General features: G+C 34.3%; 1 protein-coding gene across 2 annotated transcripts in view; it reads left to right on the top strand.

The window, feature by feature from the left end:
- The window catches only part of LOC145239809 (uncharacterized), a 275,633-nt gene that overhangs the window by 155,530 nt on the left and 100,103 nt on the right, over window positions 1-20,000 (top strand). Inside the window, exon 1 of one of the 2 annotated variants that reach the window (XM_080103332.1) lies at window positions 11,286-11,961. The exons of the other annotated variant lie outside the window; for it this stretch is intronic. Coding sequence (XP_079959458.1) covers window positions 11,541-11,961 — 421 coding nt within the window. The 5' untranslated portion in view covers window positions 11,286-11,540. Of the gene's footprint in view, window positions 1-11,285; window positions 11,962-20,000 lie in introns of those variants that run through there. 2 annotated transcript variants of the gene reach the window in all.

The following is a 20,000-nucleotide window of genomic DNA, read 5'->3' as shown; positions in this document are numbered from 1 at the left end:
GACTAAACTATAGAGTAGAAACTAAATAAGAAAAACTGAAGCATCTTGTCCAAAAGATGAGGAAACTTGTAACCAAGCACAATGCATTACACTAAAAGGATGATGTAGATCGACTCATCGTGAGAAGGAAAGACAGGGGAAGGGGGCTGGTTCGTATAGAAGATTGTGTGAATGACGCAAAAAAAAAGGAATTAGGAAAATGCATACTGCAGAACACAAAACGGATCATTGCTGCAGCAAGTCACATTGAAAAAAATGAAGGACAGAAAACAGAAAGGCAATGGATAAGATTTATAAAAAAATAAAAATATGATAAGAAACAGTTACACGGATAATTCATAAGGATAACAAAATATGAAACTAACGAAAATACTTGAACATGGCTACAAAAAGGACACCTAAACAGAGCAGCTGAAATCCTAATAACAGCCGCACAAAATAACGTGATTAGAACAAACTCTTTCAAAGCAAGGATTGACAAACACAAGGAAAAAGCAAATGCAGACTATGTGGACAAAAAGACGAAATAATAAACCACATATTAAGCGAACGCAGCGAACCAACTCAAAAGAATACAAGAATAGACACGATTAAGTGTGGAAGTCAATACTGGGAATTATATAAACAACTGCATCTTGAACACACATACAAATCGTACAAATAATACAGGCACAAATCGACAGCAGTACTTGAGAACGGAAATCACAAAATCCTATTGGAAATAAACGTAAAAACAGATAAACCCAGCCAAGCAAGAAGACCAGACGTCATAATAGTTAACAAGAAGGAAAAGTCCTGCCAGATCGTAGATTTCTCCGTTCCAGCTGATCACAGACTGAATATCAAGGAGACGGAGCAGCGGAGCAAATACACGGAATTTGCAATTGACCAGAGAGCTGAAAGATATGGAATATGAGGAAAGTCCAGATAATAGTATGAGCACTTGAAATAATCCCGAACATTTTTGAAAACGGAATGGGAAATATTGGAATCAGAGGAATGGCTGAGAAGATATAACGGATAACAATAATGAAAACGGACGTAATCTTAAGGAAAACCCTTGCATGCGGAAACTAATACACATAAGCTACAGACACTAACGAATCATATACAAACTGCTACAGAAGTGAAACACAAAGAAAAGAACACCACATGGAATTAAGAAAACTGAAACTGTATAATTGTAAGTTAACACACATCCCGCCAAAATAATGTGTCGACATCAACCGGCAACACACCAAATAGTCGTGAAGAGTCAAGGGGAATGGAAAGAACGAGGAGATAAATTTACTAACCAGACCTTCACTGGATGAATGTGAAGAGGACTAGGATATTTGGGATGCTTATTGCCACCAAAGTTGCAGGGAATGCCAATAGTCGTTACTAACGAGAAATCAATGGTAAGCGGTTATTGCGATAACCCAAACTCTCTCTCTCTCTCTCTCTCTCTATATATATATATATATATATATATATATATATATATATATATATATATATATATATATATGCATTTGATTTCTGTCTCTCGTTCTGTTAACCAAATTCTTTACGACCAAACCGGCGTCTGCATAATTCTCGGGCAAGAAGGGAGAAACAGGGGCCAACAGCGCGAGCAGTGACGAAACATCGGTTAGAACGTAGATTCACGAGCGTATGATACTATGTATGTGCGGCGGTAAGAGTATTCAGCATATACTCGGTTTAAAATGAATTGCTCCAAAATCGATTTGTGTCTTCCCATTAACTTAACCGGTTTGAAAAAAAAACTTAAGCTTTGAACTCTCTCTTATATTTACAGTGTAACCCGGATATAAGAACCCCGAATATAAGAAAAACGGATATAAGACAGATTTTCTCTGTTCCCAAATTAGAGCCTGTGTTAATGTACTTTATAACTCGGATATAAGGACCCCGGATAAAAGTGCAACCCGATATAAGAGAGCTTAGGGACCAGGGACGAAGTCTCTTATACCCCGGGTTATACTGTAATTTTAATGCACGTATAAGTGTTACAATTTTAAACAAATAAATTTTGAAAAGTGGCATTCGTTCTATTCATTTAAAAAGTATTTAGTTATTTTTACGAATGATTTTATTATTTTTGAATAATATTCACGTGATAATTACGTTTGCGGTAAGAAGTAGTGATGGAACGATTCCGACATTTTTTCCCAATTCCGATACAATTACCGATTCCGATTCTTTTAAATCTTTAAATATTTAGGTTTAGTGTTGATTTTTTTAGGGGGGGGGGGGGCATCGCAAATACCCGTGTAATATGTGCATACATTTGTGGTGGGTGGATCTTTAGATTTTAGTTTTGCTGGTATTTCAAAATGTATTAATATTTATTTTTTATCATTAGTACCAGTGATGAAAAAATTCAATCAAAAAATAAAAAGACAAAAAAATGAAACAATTAAGAGAATCCTTTGAGGCATCGGAAAATAGGCACAAAAATTTCGGATTCCGATACCCTGAAAAATTCCGATTTTTTTCGATTCCTAATTTCGGTAGTAAAGAAAAAAATATGTATGCTTTTAATTTTTTTTTTTTTTTTTTGTAATAATTTTCAACGAATAAAGTGCATTCGTTTTATTTCTTTAAAAAATGTTGAACCGATAAGCATAATTATCTTTTATTAAGCCTTACACGCGTCTTTTTTAAAGAAATATTAGCTCTCTCGGGCCATTCCTCTTTTGAACGTCATGCCACAGAAGTAGACGGTGTTAGTAAATATGGCGACCCCGCCCAATTACGTTCCATGCTCTCTTGTTTGTTTTATTTGATTTTTATTCAATTTTATTTTGATAAAATTATTGTTTAAAATATAATAAATAAGAATATTTTAAATATAATAAACAAGAATATTCGTAAACTGAATTGTTTTAAATAAATATATTTAATAAATATGTAAATAAATATATTCATTTGAAAAAATAAATATTATATGGGAAAAATTTTTTTTTTTTACTATGTTAAGTTAAAATACATTTTCTTTTCCACATTTTATTTCATTTATAGCGTGAAGAATTCGTAATGAAATGAAATGCATATGTTATACGTTTGAAACGAAATTACAACGCAAATGTTTTGTAAAATAAGCAAACGTTTATTTGTTTGAAATTATTAATAATTTCGACGTAATACGTCCTCGTCGAAATATTTTTTTCTCGTATCATGTTGTCAAAAGGAAAAAAATTAGCAATAAAAATTCGTATATTTTTCTTCAAAGATGATTTTTTTGTAAATCCGAAGAGATAACGTTTGGCGCACATAGTTTGAAATAGTTGCGGTATTTCTGTGAAAACGTGTCTATAAATAGATATATTTAATTAAAAAATATATAAATAAATATATTACTTTACGAATATTCTTATTTATTATATTCAAAAATATTGTGCGAAACTAAAATGAAACAAAGATGAAAGCGTGGGCAGGGTCACGATATTAACTGACACCGTCTACTTCCCATGTCGTTCAATGACGTCCAAAACAGGAAACATCTCGGAAAGATTAATGTGCGGCAAAACTGAAATATTATCAGTAATGGGGAATTATATGGATAGATGAAGAAAACAACCGTGGAATTTCCGGCGATGGCATAATCATATTGAAAAACAAAAGCAGTAAATTATAACAAGCTGAATTGTTATGCAAAATGTTCAGAAAAAAAAAATGTGTTGTTAAATTTTTTAATGTGACCAGTATAAATGAATGGTGTAAGACGAGAGGGAAATAAGTTTGTAACATGCCAACAAGGGAGATTACTCGTGCCCTACTAACATTGTTTTACAAAATGTTAAAAAAACATAACTTTGTTTTATTGCTAATTTTATTTCATATTAATTATATATAAATATTTATATGACCTTGTAATTGTGAAATCAAACACTGCTGAAGACTCAAAGACATTAAAAAAAGAACGAAAGAAAATGAAAAGAGCCAATAAAACCGCTAACAAATGTATTCGCTTTAAAATTAAACAAGCAACAAACTTGATTGTATTGTTTTGACCATTATGCTTATCTTGAGTGTTATTGGCACAACATATCGGCCGATGAACCCTCTGATCGTCGTCAGGTGTAAACTCCATGTTTTTTTCTCAACTAAGGAAAAGAGGGTTAGCTCCGTATTGCAAAAAATCGGACCTTGGGTTTGAGGATGTGTCTGCAATTAATCATAGGAAAGTCTTGAAGAGTACCCTAGTGACCCCCGGAAATTGACTTCTTTTTTTTTATAATTTGCGGACACATCCTCAATCCTAAGGTCCGATCTTTTGCAATATGGAGCTTTTCTTTAATTGAGAAAAAAAAAACTTTTCTTAAGTTGAGAAAAAATTTTTTTCTTTAGTTGAGAAAAAATATGGAGTTTACACCTGACGACGGTCGGAGGATTCATCGAGCGAAACGTTTTACCAATAACACCCAAGATGAGAATAATTGCATGAACAATCAAAACAACACAAACATTCATACCTCATCTAAAAAATGCAGAACTGCAAGCAACAAACTAGTTTTTGTATTTTATAGTCTACGTGTGCAGGTGTGCATTAGCTATGCATACTGACGTTTGAGTGTAAGAGCGTGCATAAATTGCCCATTTAACAGTTTAAGTTCGCTGACTAAATAGTTGCAATGTATGTATATCTTTCTTTGTTCTGCTTCTGATAGAATAAAATGCATTATTTGTCTCCACGGGGGCAATTCCATAAATAATGTCCCTAACCACTTTGTATCACACTAGTGCAACAAAACTTGGCACAATTATAAGCATTTCGCTACACAGGAATCGCTAAGACGTACGAATTTTTTTCATGCTTTAATGCATCTCTGGAGACCGTTTTTGTAGAACATCACAGGTTGATCCTCCAATCACGGTTTGACTTCAAAAATTAAGGTTGCATCGCATGAGAAATACTTTCATTAAAAAAAAATCATGGCTGGAAAGAGGGAAAAGTCAGTGGTGACATGCGTGTTATAAACCGGGATGTAATCTTGCTCTGCAAGGATACATTTTGCTGACCTTTCCCTACCTCTTGACTTTGACAGCTTCTATTAATTTCAAATCAGATACAAAAACCGGATCACTGCGCTACACTCACCAGGCTCTATTTCACATCTGACTCAGTTCATACACTTCTAAATCAGAAACCATAATTAGTTCAGACAGGTGACATTTCCGATACACTAAATCTGATATTCAACAAAATTTCAATGTCTCAAAGGAGTATTATTGTTTACTTCCAAAGGATATTCACACGTGCCTCCATTAGCGATTGCTCATCGACATTAACAAGTCAAGTGCCGTGAAATCTAAGTCAAAAGTTTCCCTCGATTTCAAGCATTCGTTGCCTCCTTCAATAACCGTTACGAATTATTTGGCTTTATTGCAACAGTCGTTTACCATAAATTTCTTTTTGATAAATTCCAGAGATGTCAATAATAGTCATTGTCAACAATAAATTTATGGTCAACGAGTGTTTCATTACGGCAATTCCTTCTTCTTCAACTAAAGCTATATATAAACTTTCTTGGCATTGTGTCAAGATGCATTGTCCTGCATGAAAATCGGAAATTATCGTGTAGGCTAATTGACACACTAACCTAGGTGTCCGGCGTTGCTCGGGTGTTTGTAGGAATGTTGAGAAAAAAAGTTGTAGTAGGCAGGCAGGCTCAAAATCCGTGCCGTCAAAGCGGAAAAGAAAGTGAGCAAAAAAAAAAAAAAGGAAAATTGCGAGCAAAAAAAAAAAAAAATAGGAGTAGTAAGAAGGCTCAAACCCGTAACGCGCCAGAGATAGGGGGGGGGAAAACAAACAAACGGTCTTATCGATGCATCTACCGCGATTGTGACGTAACGGACGGTCGAAATAACGTCTTTTATGCGACGTCGTTGACGTGAAGTTTGAATGACTTGCAAAAATGTCAGCGAAAACTCGACCCCTCCTTGTAGAAAAGTGCCCAGTTGAAGGTGAAAAGAACCAATGAAACTACTAACAAATTTATCCACTTTAAAATTAAACAAGCCAATTATTTAGCCAACTTTTCGATGTTTGTCGTCCGATGAATCGAGCTTTAAAAGGATACCGATCTTGTGAAAATCCGTCGTTTCTGTCGAAAGTTTTAGGCATACATACATACATATATTTAAACAGACAGGTGAGACAGGTAGATGATTTTGAAGAAAACTTTTGTAAATCTCAGCATTGATACTGCTATGTATTTGGTTTATAAGGCCAACTTATGCAAATGGAATCATTCGCAACACCATCAAACTATTGCCACCAAACATAACGGTTTTCTTGACACATTGAGAAGACCGTCAGTCACCCGTTCCATAGCATACATAAATTTTGCCATCAGAATCAAATATATAAAACTTGGACTCATCACTAAAATGAACTGTATCCCATTATGCGTCATTCCAAACTATAATGTTCTTTCGCATACTCTAGGTATGCCCTTTGATTTGAAATCAGAGGCTTTAAGGCTGGAATACGGACTTGCAATCCTGCATTTTTAACTTATGAGCAAACGTTTTCCTTAAGATCTTATCTGTTTCGTCATTAAATTTAAAAATTAGTTTTTGGAGACATTCTTACAATTCTTCAATTTTCTCTTTGCAATGTTTTCTTTTTTTTTTTAATCTTATTTGAAAGATTGCCGGTTTTTAGTTTTTGCATCTAACGTTTTATCATTCGGTTTTATATTTGCTGATGAACGACGCTTTTAGACCTATGGACAATAACTAAAATGTCTGAAATTGACTTTTTTCTTGATAGTTAGTGATAATGGGGGTTTTTTCCTTCAAAATATAGCGTTTTGCATGTAGCATTTGCCATATTGCTTAAAAATCAAGTCCTAATAATAAATGAACTTTTACTTATTGCTGAAAAGCTCAAGCCATATTTTTTAATGTAAATTAAGTTTTTAAAAATTATTAACATCGTTCCTTAACTTTTGTCCAGTGGCTTATTTCCTGTGTTCTAATCTATTTATAAGAAAACTAATTATGCAAGATTTTGTAACTTTGTATAATCGTGCATCTTAATTAGTTAAAAATTTCATTTCTAGTCATGTATTGCTTTTTAATTAAAACACATATTTATGGTTTTGTTGTTTCCCTACTCTTATAGTAGCCTAGGTGCCCACCGTTGCCCGGGTTTTTGGAGGTGTGCGTTGAGCAAAAAAAAAAAAAAAAAAAAAACAAGTGATAGTAGGCAAGTAGGCTCGAACCTGTACCGCGAAGGAGGAAAAGCACGTGAAAAAAGAAAAACGTGACGTCTTTGCTGTTGCGTCTATCACCAAACCGGAAGTGAAGAATGTTTAAATTAAGGTTAGTCAATCGAAAGGAGGGTATAATTTTCGAAAATATCGGCGAAAAAATGACACCTCTGTAGAAAAGTGCCCAGTTGAAGGTGAAGGAATCAATGTTTTTAGCCAATTTTTCGATATCTGTCGTCTGAAGGGTCGAGCTTCAAAATGATACCAATCTCGTGAAAATCCGTCGCCTTTGTCGAAAGTTTTAGGCAGACATACATACATACATACATACATACATACATAGATTTAAACAAACAGGTGAGATTTATACTATAAATTGATGGTCGTTACTATATATGTGCTATATATTGTTCACATATAATTATCCACAAACAGACTGTTTCGTTGTATTACAGCTCTTCAGTATGGCTAGACTAGCACACATCACAAGCCAAGAATTGAACCTATAACCATCTAGTTGACATTCAACAATTCTAATCACTGGACCATAATTTGTTTTACTCACCTTCACCCCAAACAAGGCATATCGTCACTCGAGCGTAAGGGGCTACTAATTGGGACCAGGTCTAAGAAAGATTAACAAAATGTTGGTTTACGTTACATTTAAACTTCTGCATATCAATACAGTCAGGGAAGCAGGTGGCAGGAAGGGAATTCCAAAGTCTAGCTGGGATTCGCCCTCGTAAATGATATCTACAACTTCTTTATATAAACGTTGACCGCCACTTTTAAAATGCCCCCATTTGTTTATTTACAAACAAAGAGCTTCGCATTACGCTAAGTATCAGTTGATACCCAAGACAGGAACTCAGTGTGTGTGTGTGTATATGTGATATTTACGTGTTCCCTATAGAAAGAAGGATTAGAGAATCTACATAAAATCTAAAAGTATATTCTTATGAAAAATTTACGGGGATGACAATGATAGATTCTCGAATATTTAAATGTACTATTAAGGAGGTTAGGTTAGCATAATCTCCTTAAAAATTCAAATATATTATACAGGGTGGCCCACTTGAAAGAAGCCCAATATTTTTAATATTTTTCTTAAGGACCAACTGACACCACAAGACATAATGCATTTTTTTTTTTTACCAAAATGGTGCTACATACCACACGTCTCACAGATCACTGACACGAGTTTATGACATGTTTACGGAACAGAGAACAATAAGCAAAGGGTTCCCTGTACTTGTCATTATGTGATTTTTACCTTTGAGGGACTTTAAAACAAAAAGTTTATGCAAATAATCCTCACAATCTAGACTAACTAAAGGAGAACATTACCAACGCTATCAGGAGAATCACCAGAGATCTACAGGCAGTATCTGCAAACGTTGTTAAACATGCCCAGAAATACATAGATGTCAACGGGGAGCACTTCCAGCATCTTTTATAACACTACAGGTAATTTAAACAATAAAATAATGCTCCTCCTTACTGCATTTTTCTGGGCTACTTTTAAGTGGACCTCCTTGTATTTTATTAAATGTAAATAATATGTATAAAGGTTTATAAAGAAGACATTAGAAGTGGTCCTGTCCGAAATTGAGACCGAACCTTCTTTAAAACTTCAATTTTGATGAAATTTATATCATATGTGTAAAATTCTCCGGGGAAGACAATGGAAGTTACCCCGAATCTCTATGTTACCAACTATGTGCTAAATATCTACGTGCCCCTATCTCTAAGTGATCCATGGGGACTGAACTCACTTAAAACTTACGGCACTAATTCAAAGAGTTTTCCAACATTTTAATTTTTTTTTTTTTTTTTTTTTTACTATATTAGGGGGCGGAACGGGAGGAGGGAGACAACAAAAACAAGAAAGTGATATGGTGTTATGAACGGAGTGAAAAAATACATAGCAACGATCCTCATTTACTCCAACCACACCTCTCCTGGATCGGCGTTATACCAGTGGTAACGACTGGAAACAATGCCGAGATAAGCGGGGAGCGCCTAGAATTCCAAGATGATCGCTCATCTGATACTAGCCAGGCTCAACGTTGCTTAACTCCAGTGATCTGGTGAGAACCGGCGTGTCAACGTGATTGTGTCGTACACAATTAGTATTTATTACAAACATAAAATATTAGGGGCGAAGCGGGAGGAGGGGGGGCAATAAAAAACAAGAACGTAATATGGCTTATGAACGTAGTGAAAAAGTATGTAGTAACGGTCCTCATTTAATCCCGAACAACGTCACATCTCCAAGCTAATAGTAACACATATCTGACATTAGTATTGACTACTAGCATGTTACTAGTGACGTTGTTCGGGATTAAATGAGGACCGTTACTACATACTGTTTCACTACGTTCATAAGCCATATTACGTTCTTGTTTTTTATTGTCCCCCTCCTCCCGCTTCGCCCCTAATATTTTATGTTAGTAATAAATACTAATTATGTACGGCACAATCATGTTGACACGCCAGTTCTCATCAGATCATTGCAGTTAAGCAACGTTGAGCCTGGCTAGTATCAAATGGGCGACCATCTTGGAATTCTAGGCGCTCCCCGCTTATCTCGGTATTGTTTCCAGTCGTTACCACTAGTATAACGCCGATTCAGGAGAGATGTGGTTGGTTACTGCGCAACTCTTGCCACAAAAATTCCATGCGCAGGCACACTTACAGTGGGTATTCATAGTCTGTCAAGACTAAAGGAAGTTACCAAATACTAATGACATGTTTGCTTTGAGTCGCCGCATATCAAGGTCTAAATGCCACTCAAGGATAAGGGTTGATGAATTCGTCAGGTGGACGGTGAGACAACACTGTAACGAATAACGACAAATGGTTGAAACTGACCAGAATTATATATATAATAGGACGGCCCAACAAGAATTTGTTAACAGGTTGTAGCCAGCTGGAAAACAGCTCCGTAGTATTTTGTACAGAAAAAAAACGGGTAGTTCTTGGAAAGAAACTTTACTCATGGAAGTTCCGTTTAGTTTTCAGAATGAATTAAGACAGATTTTTGTTTTTTAGAAAACGATGTTTTTTTTTTTTATATATAATTAGCATCACCCTTGGGTGTATGACATTTCCCCGTTCTCTTTCTCCCCTCCCCTTTCTCTCTCTCTCTCTCTCTCTCTCTCTCTCTCTCTCTCAAAAATAGCTTTACTTGATTCCCCCCTCTCTTCTCTTTAGTGAACGTAGAGTGAAAATAAGAGGTGCTGGCGTATAGGTAGAAATCTCACCACTGGATTCTAATTATTATTTTACCCGGCACAGAAGCCCTCGCTCTTTGATCATTGTGAATTATGTCTCTGGGGACCATCCTTCCAGATATTAACACCTCCTTCGGTAGTTTGTTTATTATTGCTGGTCGCTTAAGGCGTCCATCGCGGGGGAATTCCGTCGATTGTGACCACAAGAAAGTTTGTATATATTCAGAATGACCCCTTTTGGGAGGAGAGGGGGGTATGGATTCTTCTACTATAGAGTGACGTAAAATCTAATTATTAGTCACGCGGAAAGGCAGGTAAATTTCCTTCTTTTTTTTTTTACTATAGAAAGTGTGTGTGTGTGTGTGTGTGTGTGTGTGTGTGTGTGTGTGTGTGTGTGTGTGTGTGCGTGTGTGTGTGTGTGAAAGAGAGAGAGAGAGAGAGAGAGAGAGAGCGTGCGCACGCGGATGTATATGTGTGTAGGAGAGAGAGGGGGACCGAGGACGATTGAATATGTATATTATTGTGTACATCGTTATAAGCCAGCTGTAACTGTTATTTGCACCCAAACAAAACAACAAGTAAAAATACCCGAAAGGGAAAATATAAAATCCAGCCCCAAAATACAAACACGTATAAAAACAATCAAATAAATAAATATATAATTAAATAAATAAGACCCATATAAACCGAAGAAAGACGAACCAACAAAACTGATAGAGGGGGGGGCATAAAAGAAAGAAAGGGAGGAATGTCGTCGAAGCCAGCAACTGTGTGCGTGGGTTTTTTTTTTTTTTTTCTAAACACGGAGGTGGCTATTTATTACACAAATAGCGGTTTAAAACTCTTGCTGGGTGCTGGGCGGCCAGGCAGGCAGTGATCGGACGGACGGGTAGCAAAAAAAAAAAAAAAAAAAAAAAAAAAAAAAAAAAATAGGAAATCAAAAGAGAAAAAAAAAAATTAATATACATAAATACAGAGGAAAAAGTAAGAAAAGTGTTGTTTTTGTTCTTTTTATTAAATTGGCGAGGAATAACATTTCTTTAAAAACAACAGATCAGTAGTCTTCTTGCGCGCCGATATGAATTGCCGACTGGATATATCGCATCTCCTTCTTCTGTTCTTCTATATTGTTTTCTTGCTGACCGATCCAACCACTTCTGTTTCGATCATTATCGTTCCGTCAAAAACGAAAATAACAAATACCAAACCGGGCCCCCGTGCGGCAGGATCATCGACCAGAAACATTCCCCATGTTTTACACTTGAGACATTCTTCGGAGACGCACGTCACCGCGCCGATACTGCCGGGCGTGTCGGGGAGTAGTACCGTTCCCCCCGCGACGAAAACTCCACCCATCGACCGAACGGATTGCATCGTTGGCGAGTGGAGTCGGTGGATCCGCTCCGGATATTTCCAGGTGAGACATCGGACTCGACTTCAGAATCCGAGAAACGGAGGATTAAAATGTCCGCCTCTTGTGACCGCACGGAAAATCAGAAGTGAGTAAAGAAAAATCTTTGTTGTTTTTTATTATTAAAATAGGATTTTTAAAATGTCAATGTGAATTCAGTGTGAAAGAAAATGACAAAATTATATGAATATACATCTATAATATAAATCTCACCTGTCTGTTTAAATGTATGTATGTATGTATGTATGTATGCATGTCTGTCTGCCTAAAACTTTCTACAGAGGGGAGGGATTTTCACGATATTGCTATCATTTTGAAGCTCGACCCTTCCAACGAAAAATATCGAAAAATTGGCTAAAAATATTAATTCCTTTACTCTCAACTGGACACTTTTCTACGGGGAGGGGTTGCTTTTTTCGTCGATATTTTCGATTGTCTAGCCTTAATTTAAACCTACATCACTTCCGGTTTGGCGATAGGCGCAACAGCAAACACGTCACTTTTTTCACGTTCTTTTCCTCCTTCGCGTACGGGTTCGAACCTGCTTGCCTACTACCACTTTTTTTTCTTTTTTTTTTTTTTTTTTTGCTCAACACACACCTCCAAATACCCGGGCAACGCCGGGTACCCAGGCTAGTATATTATAAGGTATAATCTTAAATATGAAATCTCCAGTGCCAAATAAACCACCAACAACAACAACTATAATAATTCTGATTACGTTTATCAAGGGATAGGATTAATTTCCAGAGGACTTCCTCAATCCCGGCTTCAAACCAGGAGCTTCAAAGATCAAAGGTTTTCCTAAGGATTTTAGTGGTACCTACAATAGCGGGGATTTGTAGTTTTTTCAATTGTCCTTCCAGACGACTTGATACTACTCCTAGTGTACCAACTACTACCGGGATTATTTGTGTTTTAACCCCGCGTATGCACCTTATTTCCAAGGCCAATAGAGCATAATTGCTCCACTTCTCGTTCTCCTTCTCTCTCACGTTCCTGTCCCAGGGCACTGAGAAGTCTACAATTTGCCAGTTGTAATAATAATAATAATAATAATAATAATAATAATAATGTCGGTATCCACCGCCAACACACCAAATTGTTGTGGAGGGTCAAGGAGGATAGAAAGATTGAGGAAAGAAACCACTAACCAGACCTCTACTAAATGAGTGCAAAGAGGAATGTTGTTACCCCCTAAATTCTAGTGAAGGGCCAGCTCGAAGACAATAGTAAATGACTATTGCGATAACACACATTTATTTGCAAAGGGCAGAGATGACAGAAAATCTGGGAGACGTGCTGTCACCCAGACTCCAGGGAACACCATCGGTTGTTGTCAGTGGGTAATCTCTGATGACGACCTGTGTGAGAACTTCTAGTGAGTACGACTATTATTATTATTATTATTATTATTATTATTATTATTATTATTATTATTATTATTATTATTATTATTATTATTATTATTATTATTATTAAGAGGAATAACAACAACTAATAATAATAGAATAGCAGGTGATAATAATATTAACAACAACAACAACCACAATAATAATAATAATAATAATAATAATAATAATAATAATAATAATAATAATAGAGGTAGCCAGAGGGCTAAAAGAGATATGTTGATGAAGAAAATCAAAATAATGCCTATAATAGTAGGAGCACTAGGAACAATTCCGAAAAACTTTGGAAAAAGAATTAGAGAAATTGGAATCAGAGGAATGGTTGAAAAGATACAACGAAAAACGATAATGAAAAAAGCTGAAACATTAAGGAAACCCCTTGAATGCGGAGATTAATCAACATGAACCACATGCGTGGGCCAGACAAACTGCTGCAGAGGCAAAACATGAAGAAGCGTTACATGAAACCAAGAACATTGAAGCTGCATATCTACAATGTTTCCACCCCTTCCCACTGCCCCATCATCGCCCCCCCCTCCAAAGTGTGATACCAAATAGCCGAGAAGGGCCTAGGAGGATGGAAAGACTGAGGAGAGAGCGGTGACCAGACCTCTGTTGGACAAGTGCAAAAAGATCTGGGACCTTGAGGAGACCAATGGCCGCTGCCAGCGAGAAATCAATGGTGAGAGGCTGTTGCGATAACGCAAATTTATTTGCAAATGTTATTGAAGGAGGTGGAGAGTGCTGGAAATCTGGGGAGACTTGTTGTCACTCAGCTTCCAGAGAGCACCACAGGTTTTCAATGGGGAGACCTTTGATGTCCTGTGTGAAAGCTCCTTGTGAGCCTATAATAATAATATAGCTTAGAAAATACAACAATAATAAAAACTGCAGAAATTTTAAGGAAACCTTGAATGTGGAGAATAACACACATGAACTACAGACACAAAATGGACATATAGAAACTGCTACAGATATAAAGCACAAAAGAACATCACATGGAATCATGAAAACTGCTGCAGAGGCAAAACATGAAGAAGGTCACTATAAACTGGCACCACAGCAAATAAGCGAGGGGAGTCAAGGAGGATGGAAAGAACGAGGAGAGAAAGCACGAGCCAGGCCTCCGCTGATTGAGTACAAAGAGGACTGGGGTCTTGGGGAGGCTTATTGCCACCCAAATTCCAGTGAACATCAATGGTCGCTGCCAACGAGAAATCAATGATAAGCGCCTATTGCAATAACGCAAATTCTTTTGCAAAGGTTATCGAAAGAGGTGGAGAGTACTTGGAAGTCTGAGGAGACTTGTTGTCATTCAGACTCCAGAGAACACAACAAGTTGTTCTCAAAGATAGCTTGTGTGCTCCTAGTGAGTAAATAATAATAATAATAATAATAATAATAATAATAATAATAATAATAATAATAATAATAATGTATTGTAGTTGTACGGTGTCATTGATCATCAGAAATATATCTGATCGTCATCAATTACAAAGCTTAACGGAAAAATTAACAGTATTCATACACGTGGCATAGCATTTTACGCGTTTTAGCATGTTTTTTTTTACAGAAACTATACAGGATATATCAATTAATTAATTAATTAATTAATTAATTAATTTCTAACTAATTATTGCTTAAAAAGCAAAGCACTAATTTATGCGTCATTATTTAGTTATAATGCTTCTTTTTATTTCCGTCCTGGATATGACCTTAAACTATATCAAGTGGTGAAGGCTTTGGGGAGTGTGGAGCTACCCTTTAATTACCATTGCTCCCAGGTCCATTCTGACCCGGAGTGGTAGTACCTGTTAGGGTCCCAACTATGGGTTAAATAGAAACCGACTTGAAAACAACAAATATATTCTATTAAAAAAATTTTTTCTTCAAAATCTTTGGATTCGGCATTAAATAACCCGAAAAGGGTCGATATGCCGTAAAACAACGAACCAACCAACCAATCTTTTATTTCATATTTTAATTTGATTTTTGATGCCATTTAGTATTTACTCTTTCTACTATTTATGTTGCAAAGTAAAACTAATTTGAATATTTTTTTAGTGGCTATTGGTACTGATATTCCTATTTTTCACACATTTAGATATCTTTCACCTCTGAATGTCATCATATAATAATCATAAATGCACTTGAATTTACTCTGTGTAGTCACTGTGTTTACTTTCTCTTTGTCTCATCTCTTCTCTTCTCTTCTTCTCTTCTATTCTATCTATCTTCTTCTATCTATCTTCTTCTTCTATCTTCTATTCTTCTATCTATCTTCTTTCTTCTTCTTCTTCTTCTTCTATTCTTCTTCTTCTTCTATCTTCTATCTATCTTCTATCTATCTTCTATCTTCTATCTTCTATCTATATAAATAAAATGAACTCATTTTTTCCCGTCTGATTTTGACATTAATAGGATTAAAAATCAAGATATTTCATGCAAATATAATATGCACAAACGGCAGAACAATATCTGAGGTGTGTTATAGGCTTATTATTTCTCAAATTCCTCGATAATCTTAGATTTCTATACTTTTTCTGCTGAGAAGTCACGGCCCAAATCGGTTAGGATCAATGGAAGTGGTAAAATATTTTCTCTCTAATAAATTCCTCCTCCCCCTGCCACCACTTAACACCGTTTGGGGATCGTTCACAAGGAACAGTTGAGAAGAGAACACCGGTTTGGTTTCGTAGTTCTTTCATGTGAAGTTATTTAAAATCACTAAACTAAGCTGCAGTGCTCTGTGGCGTATTGGTTAGCGTGCTGGACAATTCACATTATACTTTCACGTTCGCGCCGACCTACCGTAGTCGTTTTTCTTTTCTTTTTTTTTTTTTTTTCCTAAACAACTGGAATGGACTTTTCTTGGTGGCCGAACTGTTAACGTTGCAGATGTTTTTTTTGTTTTTTTTCACACTTTATTTTCCTACTTTTACTCATGACTCCGGGTTTGATCCTACCTACTTACCTACCATAACATTTTTTAAAACTCCCCCCCCCCCATCCCGGAAACAAACACTCGGGCAACGCCGGGTACCCCCGCTAGTTATTAATATTATTTAATGGTGTTTTGTATATAGCATTATCTGTTAAATATTTATTCATTAATGGACTATTATTCTACAATACATTATTAGTAACAGCATCAGCACTGCGATTAATATTACTGTTATACAGTATATATAAATATATATATACATATATATATGTATGTATGTATGTATGTATGTGTATATATATATATATATATATATCACTTTGTGAGTGTGTGTGTGTGTGTGTGTGTGTGTGTGTGTGTGTGTGTGTGTGTGTGTGTGTGTGTGTGAGAGAGAGAGAGAGAAAGAGAGAGATAGTTCCTCACAGGTTCCGAAAACGGCTGAGCTTATCTTTTTAAATTTCACACAAAGCTAATTTATATGTCTGGCAGTGTTCTTAGATATGCTTTGTATAGAAATTTATCCAATAAGTATCGAAAATCGAAAAAATCTGATCTTAAAAATAGCTGTACTCTCTTATAGGTAAAAAAAAAAAATCATTTTTACGTTACACCGAAAAAGGGAGATAATAAAAATTCAGCAAATTATTCTTTTAAAAAAAAAAAAAACACGACAAAAAAAACATATTTCTTATAATCTGGAGATATAGCTTAGTGGTAGAGCGTTCGACCGCAGATCGAATGATCCTCTGTTGAAGCCCGGGCGTACCTCACCATTTTATTTAAACAAATTTTCTTGTTAATGAATTCAATTTACGATAAAAGAAATGGCACCATTTAAAATCGCCGCAAATCATTTCTTCGTTTGCATATTTAAAGACTAAACATTAATCGAAAGTGACTTTTCCATCATCAAGCCCAAATATCAGCTGACGTGATATTGTAAACCAACACAGAGGGAATTTGATGAACGACATTATCATTAATATTTTTATTTTGTATTTTATTTTGTTTTATTATCTTACTTTGGCGGTGTAGCATAAAATATTCCCTTGTAAAATTATTCTCTTTTATCTATAAGAGAGAAAAGCTATTTTTAAGATCAGTTTTTACGATTTTAGATACTTATTATATATATATATATATATATATATATATATATATATATATATATATATATATATATATATATAAGTCTACTGCCTAAACTACCGAACTGGTTATTAGTAGTAGAAGAAACTATATCAATTCTTTGTTTACATTTAAAGAGATTGATAACGGAAAGATCGCATTTCATTTTATAGAAGAGTCTTTCTTTTACAACACGTGGGAACCATTATTATTTCCACCAAAAGTTCTTAAATAGATTTCAAGCGAACATTATAGAAAAATTTAAATCAAAGTTATTGTAATATTTATATAATTACAGATGTATTTATGTTTTCCATAAGGCTATGTTTTATTTGTCAAATGTGAAGAAATTCATTATTTTAAATAAGAAACGAGTTGTAAATTATAACAAAAGCGTACGTAGATTTATCATATATATATATATATATATATATATATATATATATATATATATATATATATATATATATATATATATATATATAATTTTGGGCAAAATACATTCACTAATTGATATAATAATTAAGTGATTGATTTTTTTATACGAAACAGATACTGTCAAGAATTGTAAATGTCAACTGAATTAAAGGACGAGATTGGAAGATGGTCAACATCATGAACTTTGAAATATAGATTTTTGTCATTCGTTCACTATATATATATATATATATATATATATATATATATATATATATATATATATATATATAAAATGTAAAGTTGGTTCGTTCTAAAGAAATAAAACCATGTTTATACGTTACCAATTTATTTGAAATTTTCAGACAACCCATTTTTAGAGTCGAGGTATGTTTTTATGTTATTAAAATAAATTTACCTAATTAAAATTAAAATATTAAATAAAATAAATATATTTATTTATCGTTTCTGCGAATCTGTTCTGTTGATAAAACTGAACTTCCGGTTCGATTCATTTCACAGCCACGAATTGACGAAAGGTTTAATTTTCTGTTAACTCGATAAGTAAAAAAAAAAAAAAAAAAAAAAACATATTTCTTTTGTTTATCTTCCAAATTTTTTAATTTACACATCTTTTCTTTATTATATAAGGCCAAAAAAAAAAAAAGTTTGTTGCTTGCTTTTTAGTTTGTTTTTTTTTTGTTGTTTTCGATATAAGATTACTCATGCAGAGAGTGATCCGTGCTGAAATAATGTTACTATTTAAAAAGTCATTCTTAACATGGGGAGGTAAGGATGTTTTGTACCTATTCTGTACTTTAACCTTACAATTGAATAAATAAAAAAAAACACATATCGTAAAACGTTTAAAAAATAGCGCGGATCGCTCTCTGCATTAGCACCATTTTTATTTCTTTATTAGTTGTTGTTTCACGAATTTTCGGCCAACTATTCCTCTGGCCTTCATGAAAAGAAGTCCTTTTATAAATGTTCAGTAACTTTTTCCTTTTATTATTCTTAAAGAGTAAAACTTTTCTTATTCATGAAAGGAGTTAAGCCTACGTAAATAAATAAATGTTTGTACACGTGACAAATTATCAATAAATGGTTTAGTTACTTTTTTTTAAAAATGTTTGTAAAAGTGCGAAAGGCGACGTTGTTGTATACTCCCATGCTTAATTTCTATACTTATAGGTTTTTGGAATTTTTTTTCACTGGATTATTATTGATTGGACACTAATTAAACAGATTATTTTTAAAAAAATGTAAAAAAGAAATCATTATTTCGACATTTGAAAGTGATGCTCACTTTTTATTTACAACGTTCTGATAAATCAGTCACCCATTTTGTAAGCAATAAAAACGCGGTATATCAAAACCATAGAAAGTAAAAATAATGAGTCTCTACCGCATTTGTAAGTCAGAAATATATTTGTTTCTCAAAGAAAATAAATAGAGAGAACAGGACTTTTTTTTATTGTTTTCATGAAAATAAAGTTTCGAGATTTTTAATTATTTTTTTTTTTTACTTATTTAGTCAGTTTGTGGTTTTTTTTTTAAATTGTTTTTGTGAAAGGTGAGTTTTTTTTTCAAAACTTTTGTTTTGTTTCTTTTTAATTTTTTTAAAGTATTATAAATTTCACTAACATGCTGGAGAAATGTTTAATAATTTGGTATTTTTTTTGATTAGGTCCACCTCCACAATTTTCCTTTCAATGACGACATTTATAGGTTTCCGAGTATGCTGAATACGCAAATTGCATTGAAATTTTGCGGAAATAAATAGCTGTATTATGCATTGTATTCTTCGGCGGCCATCTTTATACGTGCACACGCGCCATAAACAAATACACACACGTAAAAAAGATGGCCGCTAAAGATTACAATGCATAATACAACTTTGTATATCTTGATAACTACTTATTTCTGCAAAATTTCGATGCGATTTTCGTATTCAGCATAGTCGAAAACCATTTCAAGTCGTCATTTAAAAGAAAATTGAGGAGGTGGACCTAATCTAAAAATTTACCAATAATTTTTAATCCCGTACGCCTCCCGATACATTGCTTCGTCAACATGCGACCATTTTATATCTCTCGAAGACACTTCTGTATTTAGAAAAAAATAAATAAATAAATAAAAAGTGACCGATTTACCAGAACGTGGTAACTAAAAAGTGAGTATCCCTTTCAAATGTTGAAATGATTTTTTTTTTTTTCAATTTTT

The sequence above is a fragment of the Euprymna scolopes genome, chromosome 19 (genome assembly GCF_053919585.1).
Source record: "Euprymna scolopes isolate OS-2025 chromosome 19, ASM5391958v1, whole genome shotgun sequence".
Taxonomy (NCBI): Eukaryota; Metazoa; Mollusca; class Cephalopoda; order Sepiida; family Sepiolidae; genus Euprymna; species Euprymna scolopes.
Note: the sequence above shows the minus strand (reverse complement) of the source record. Positions and strands in the feature narration are given on the sequence as shown.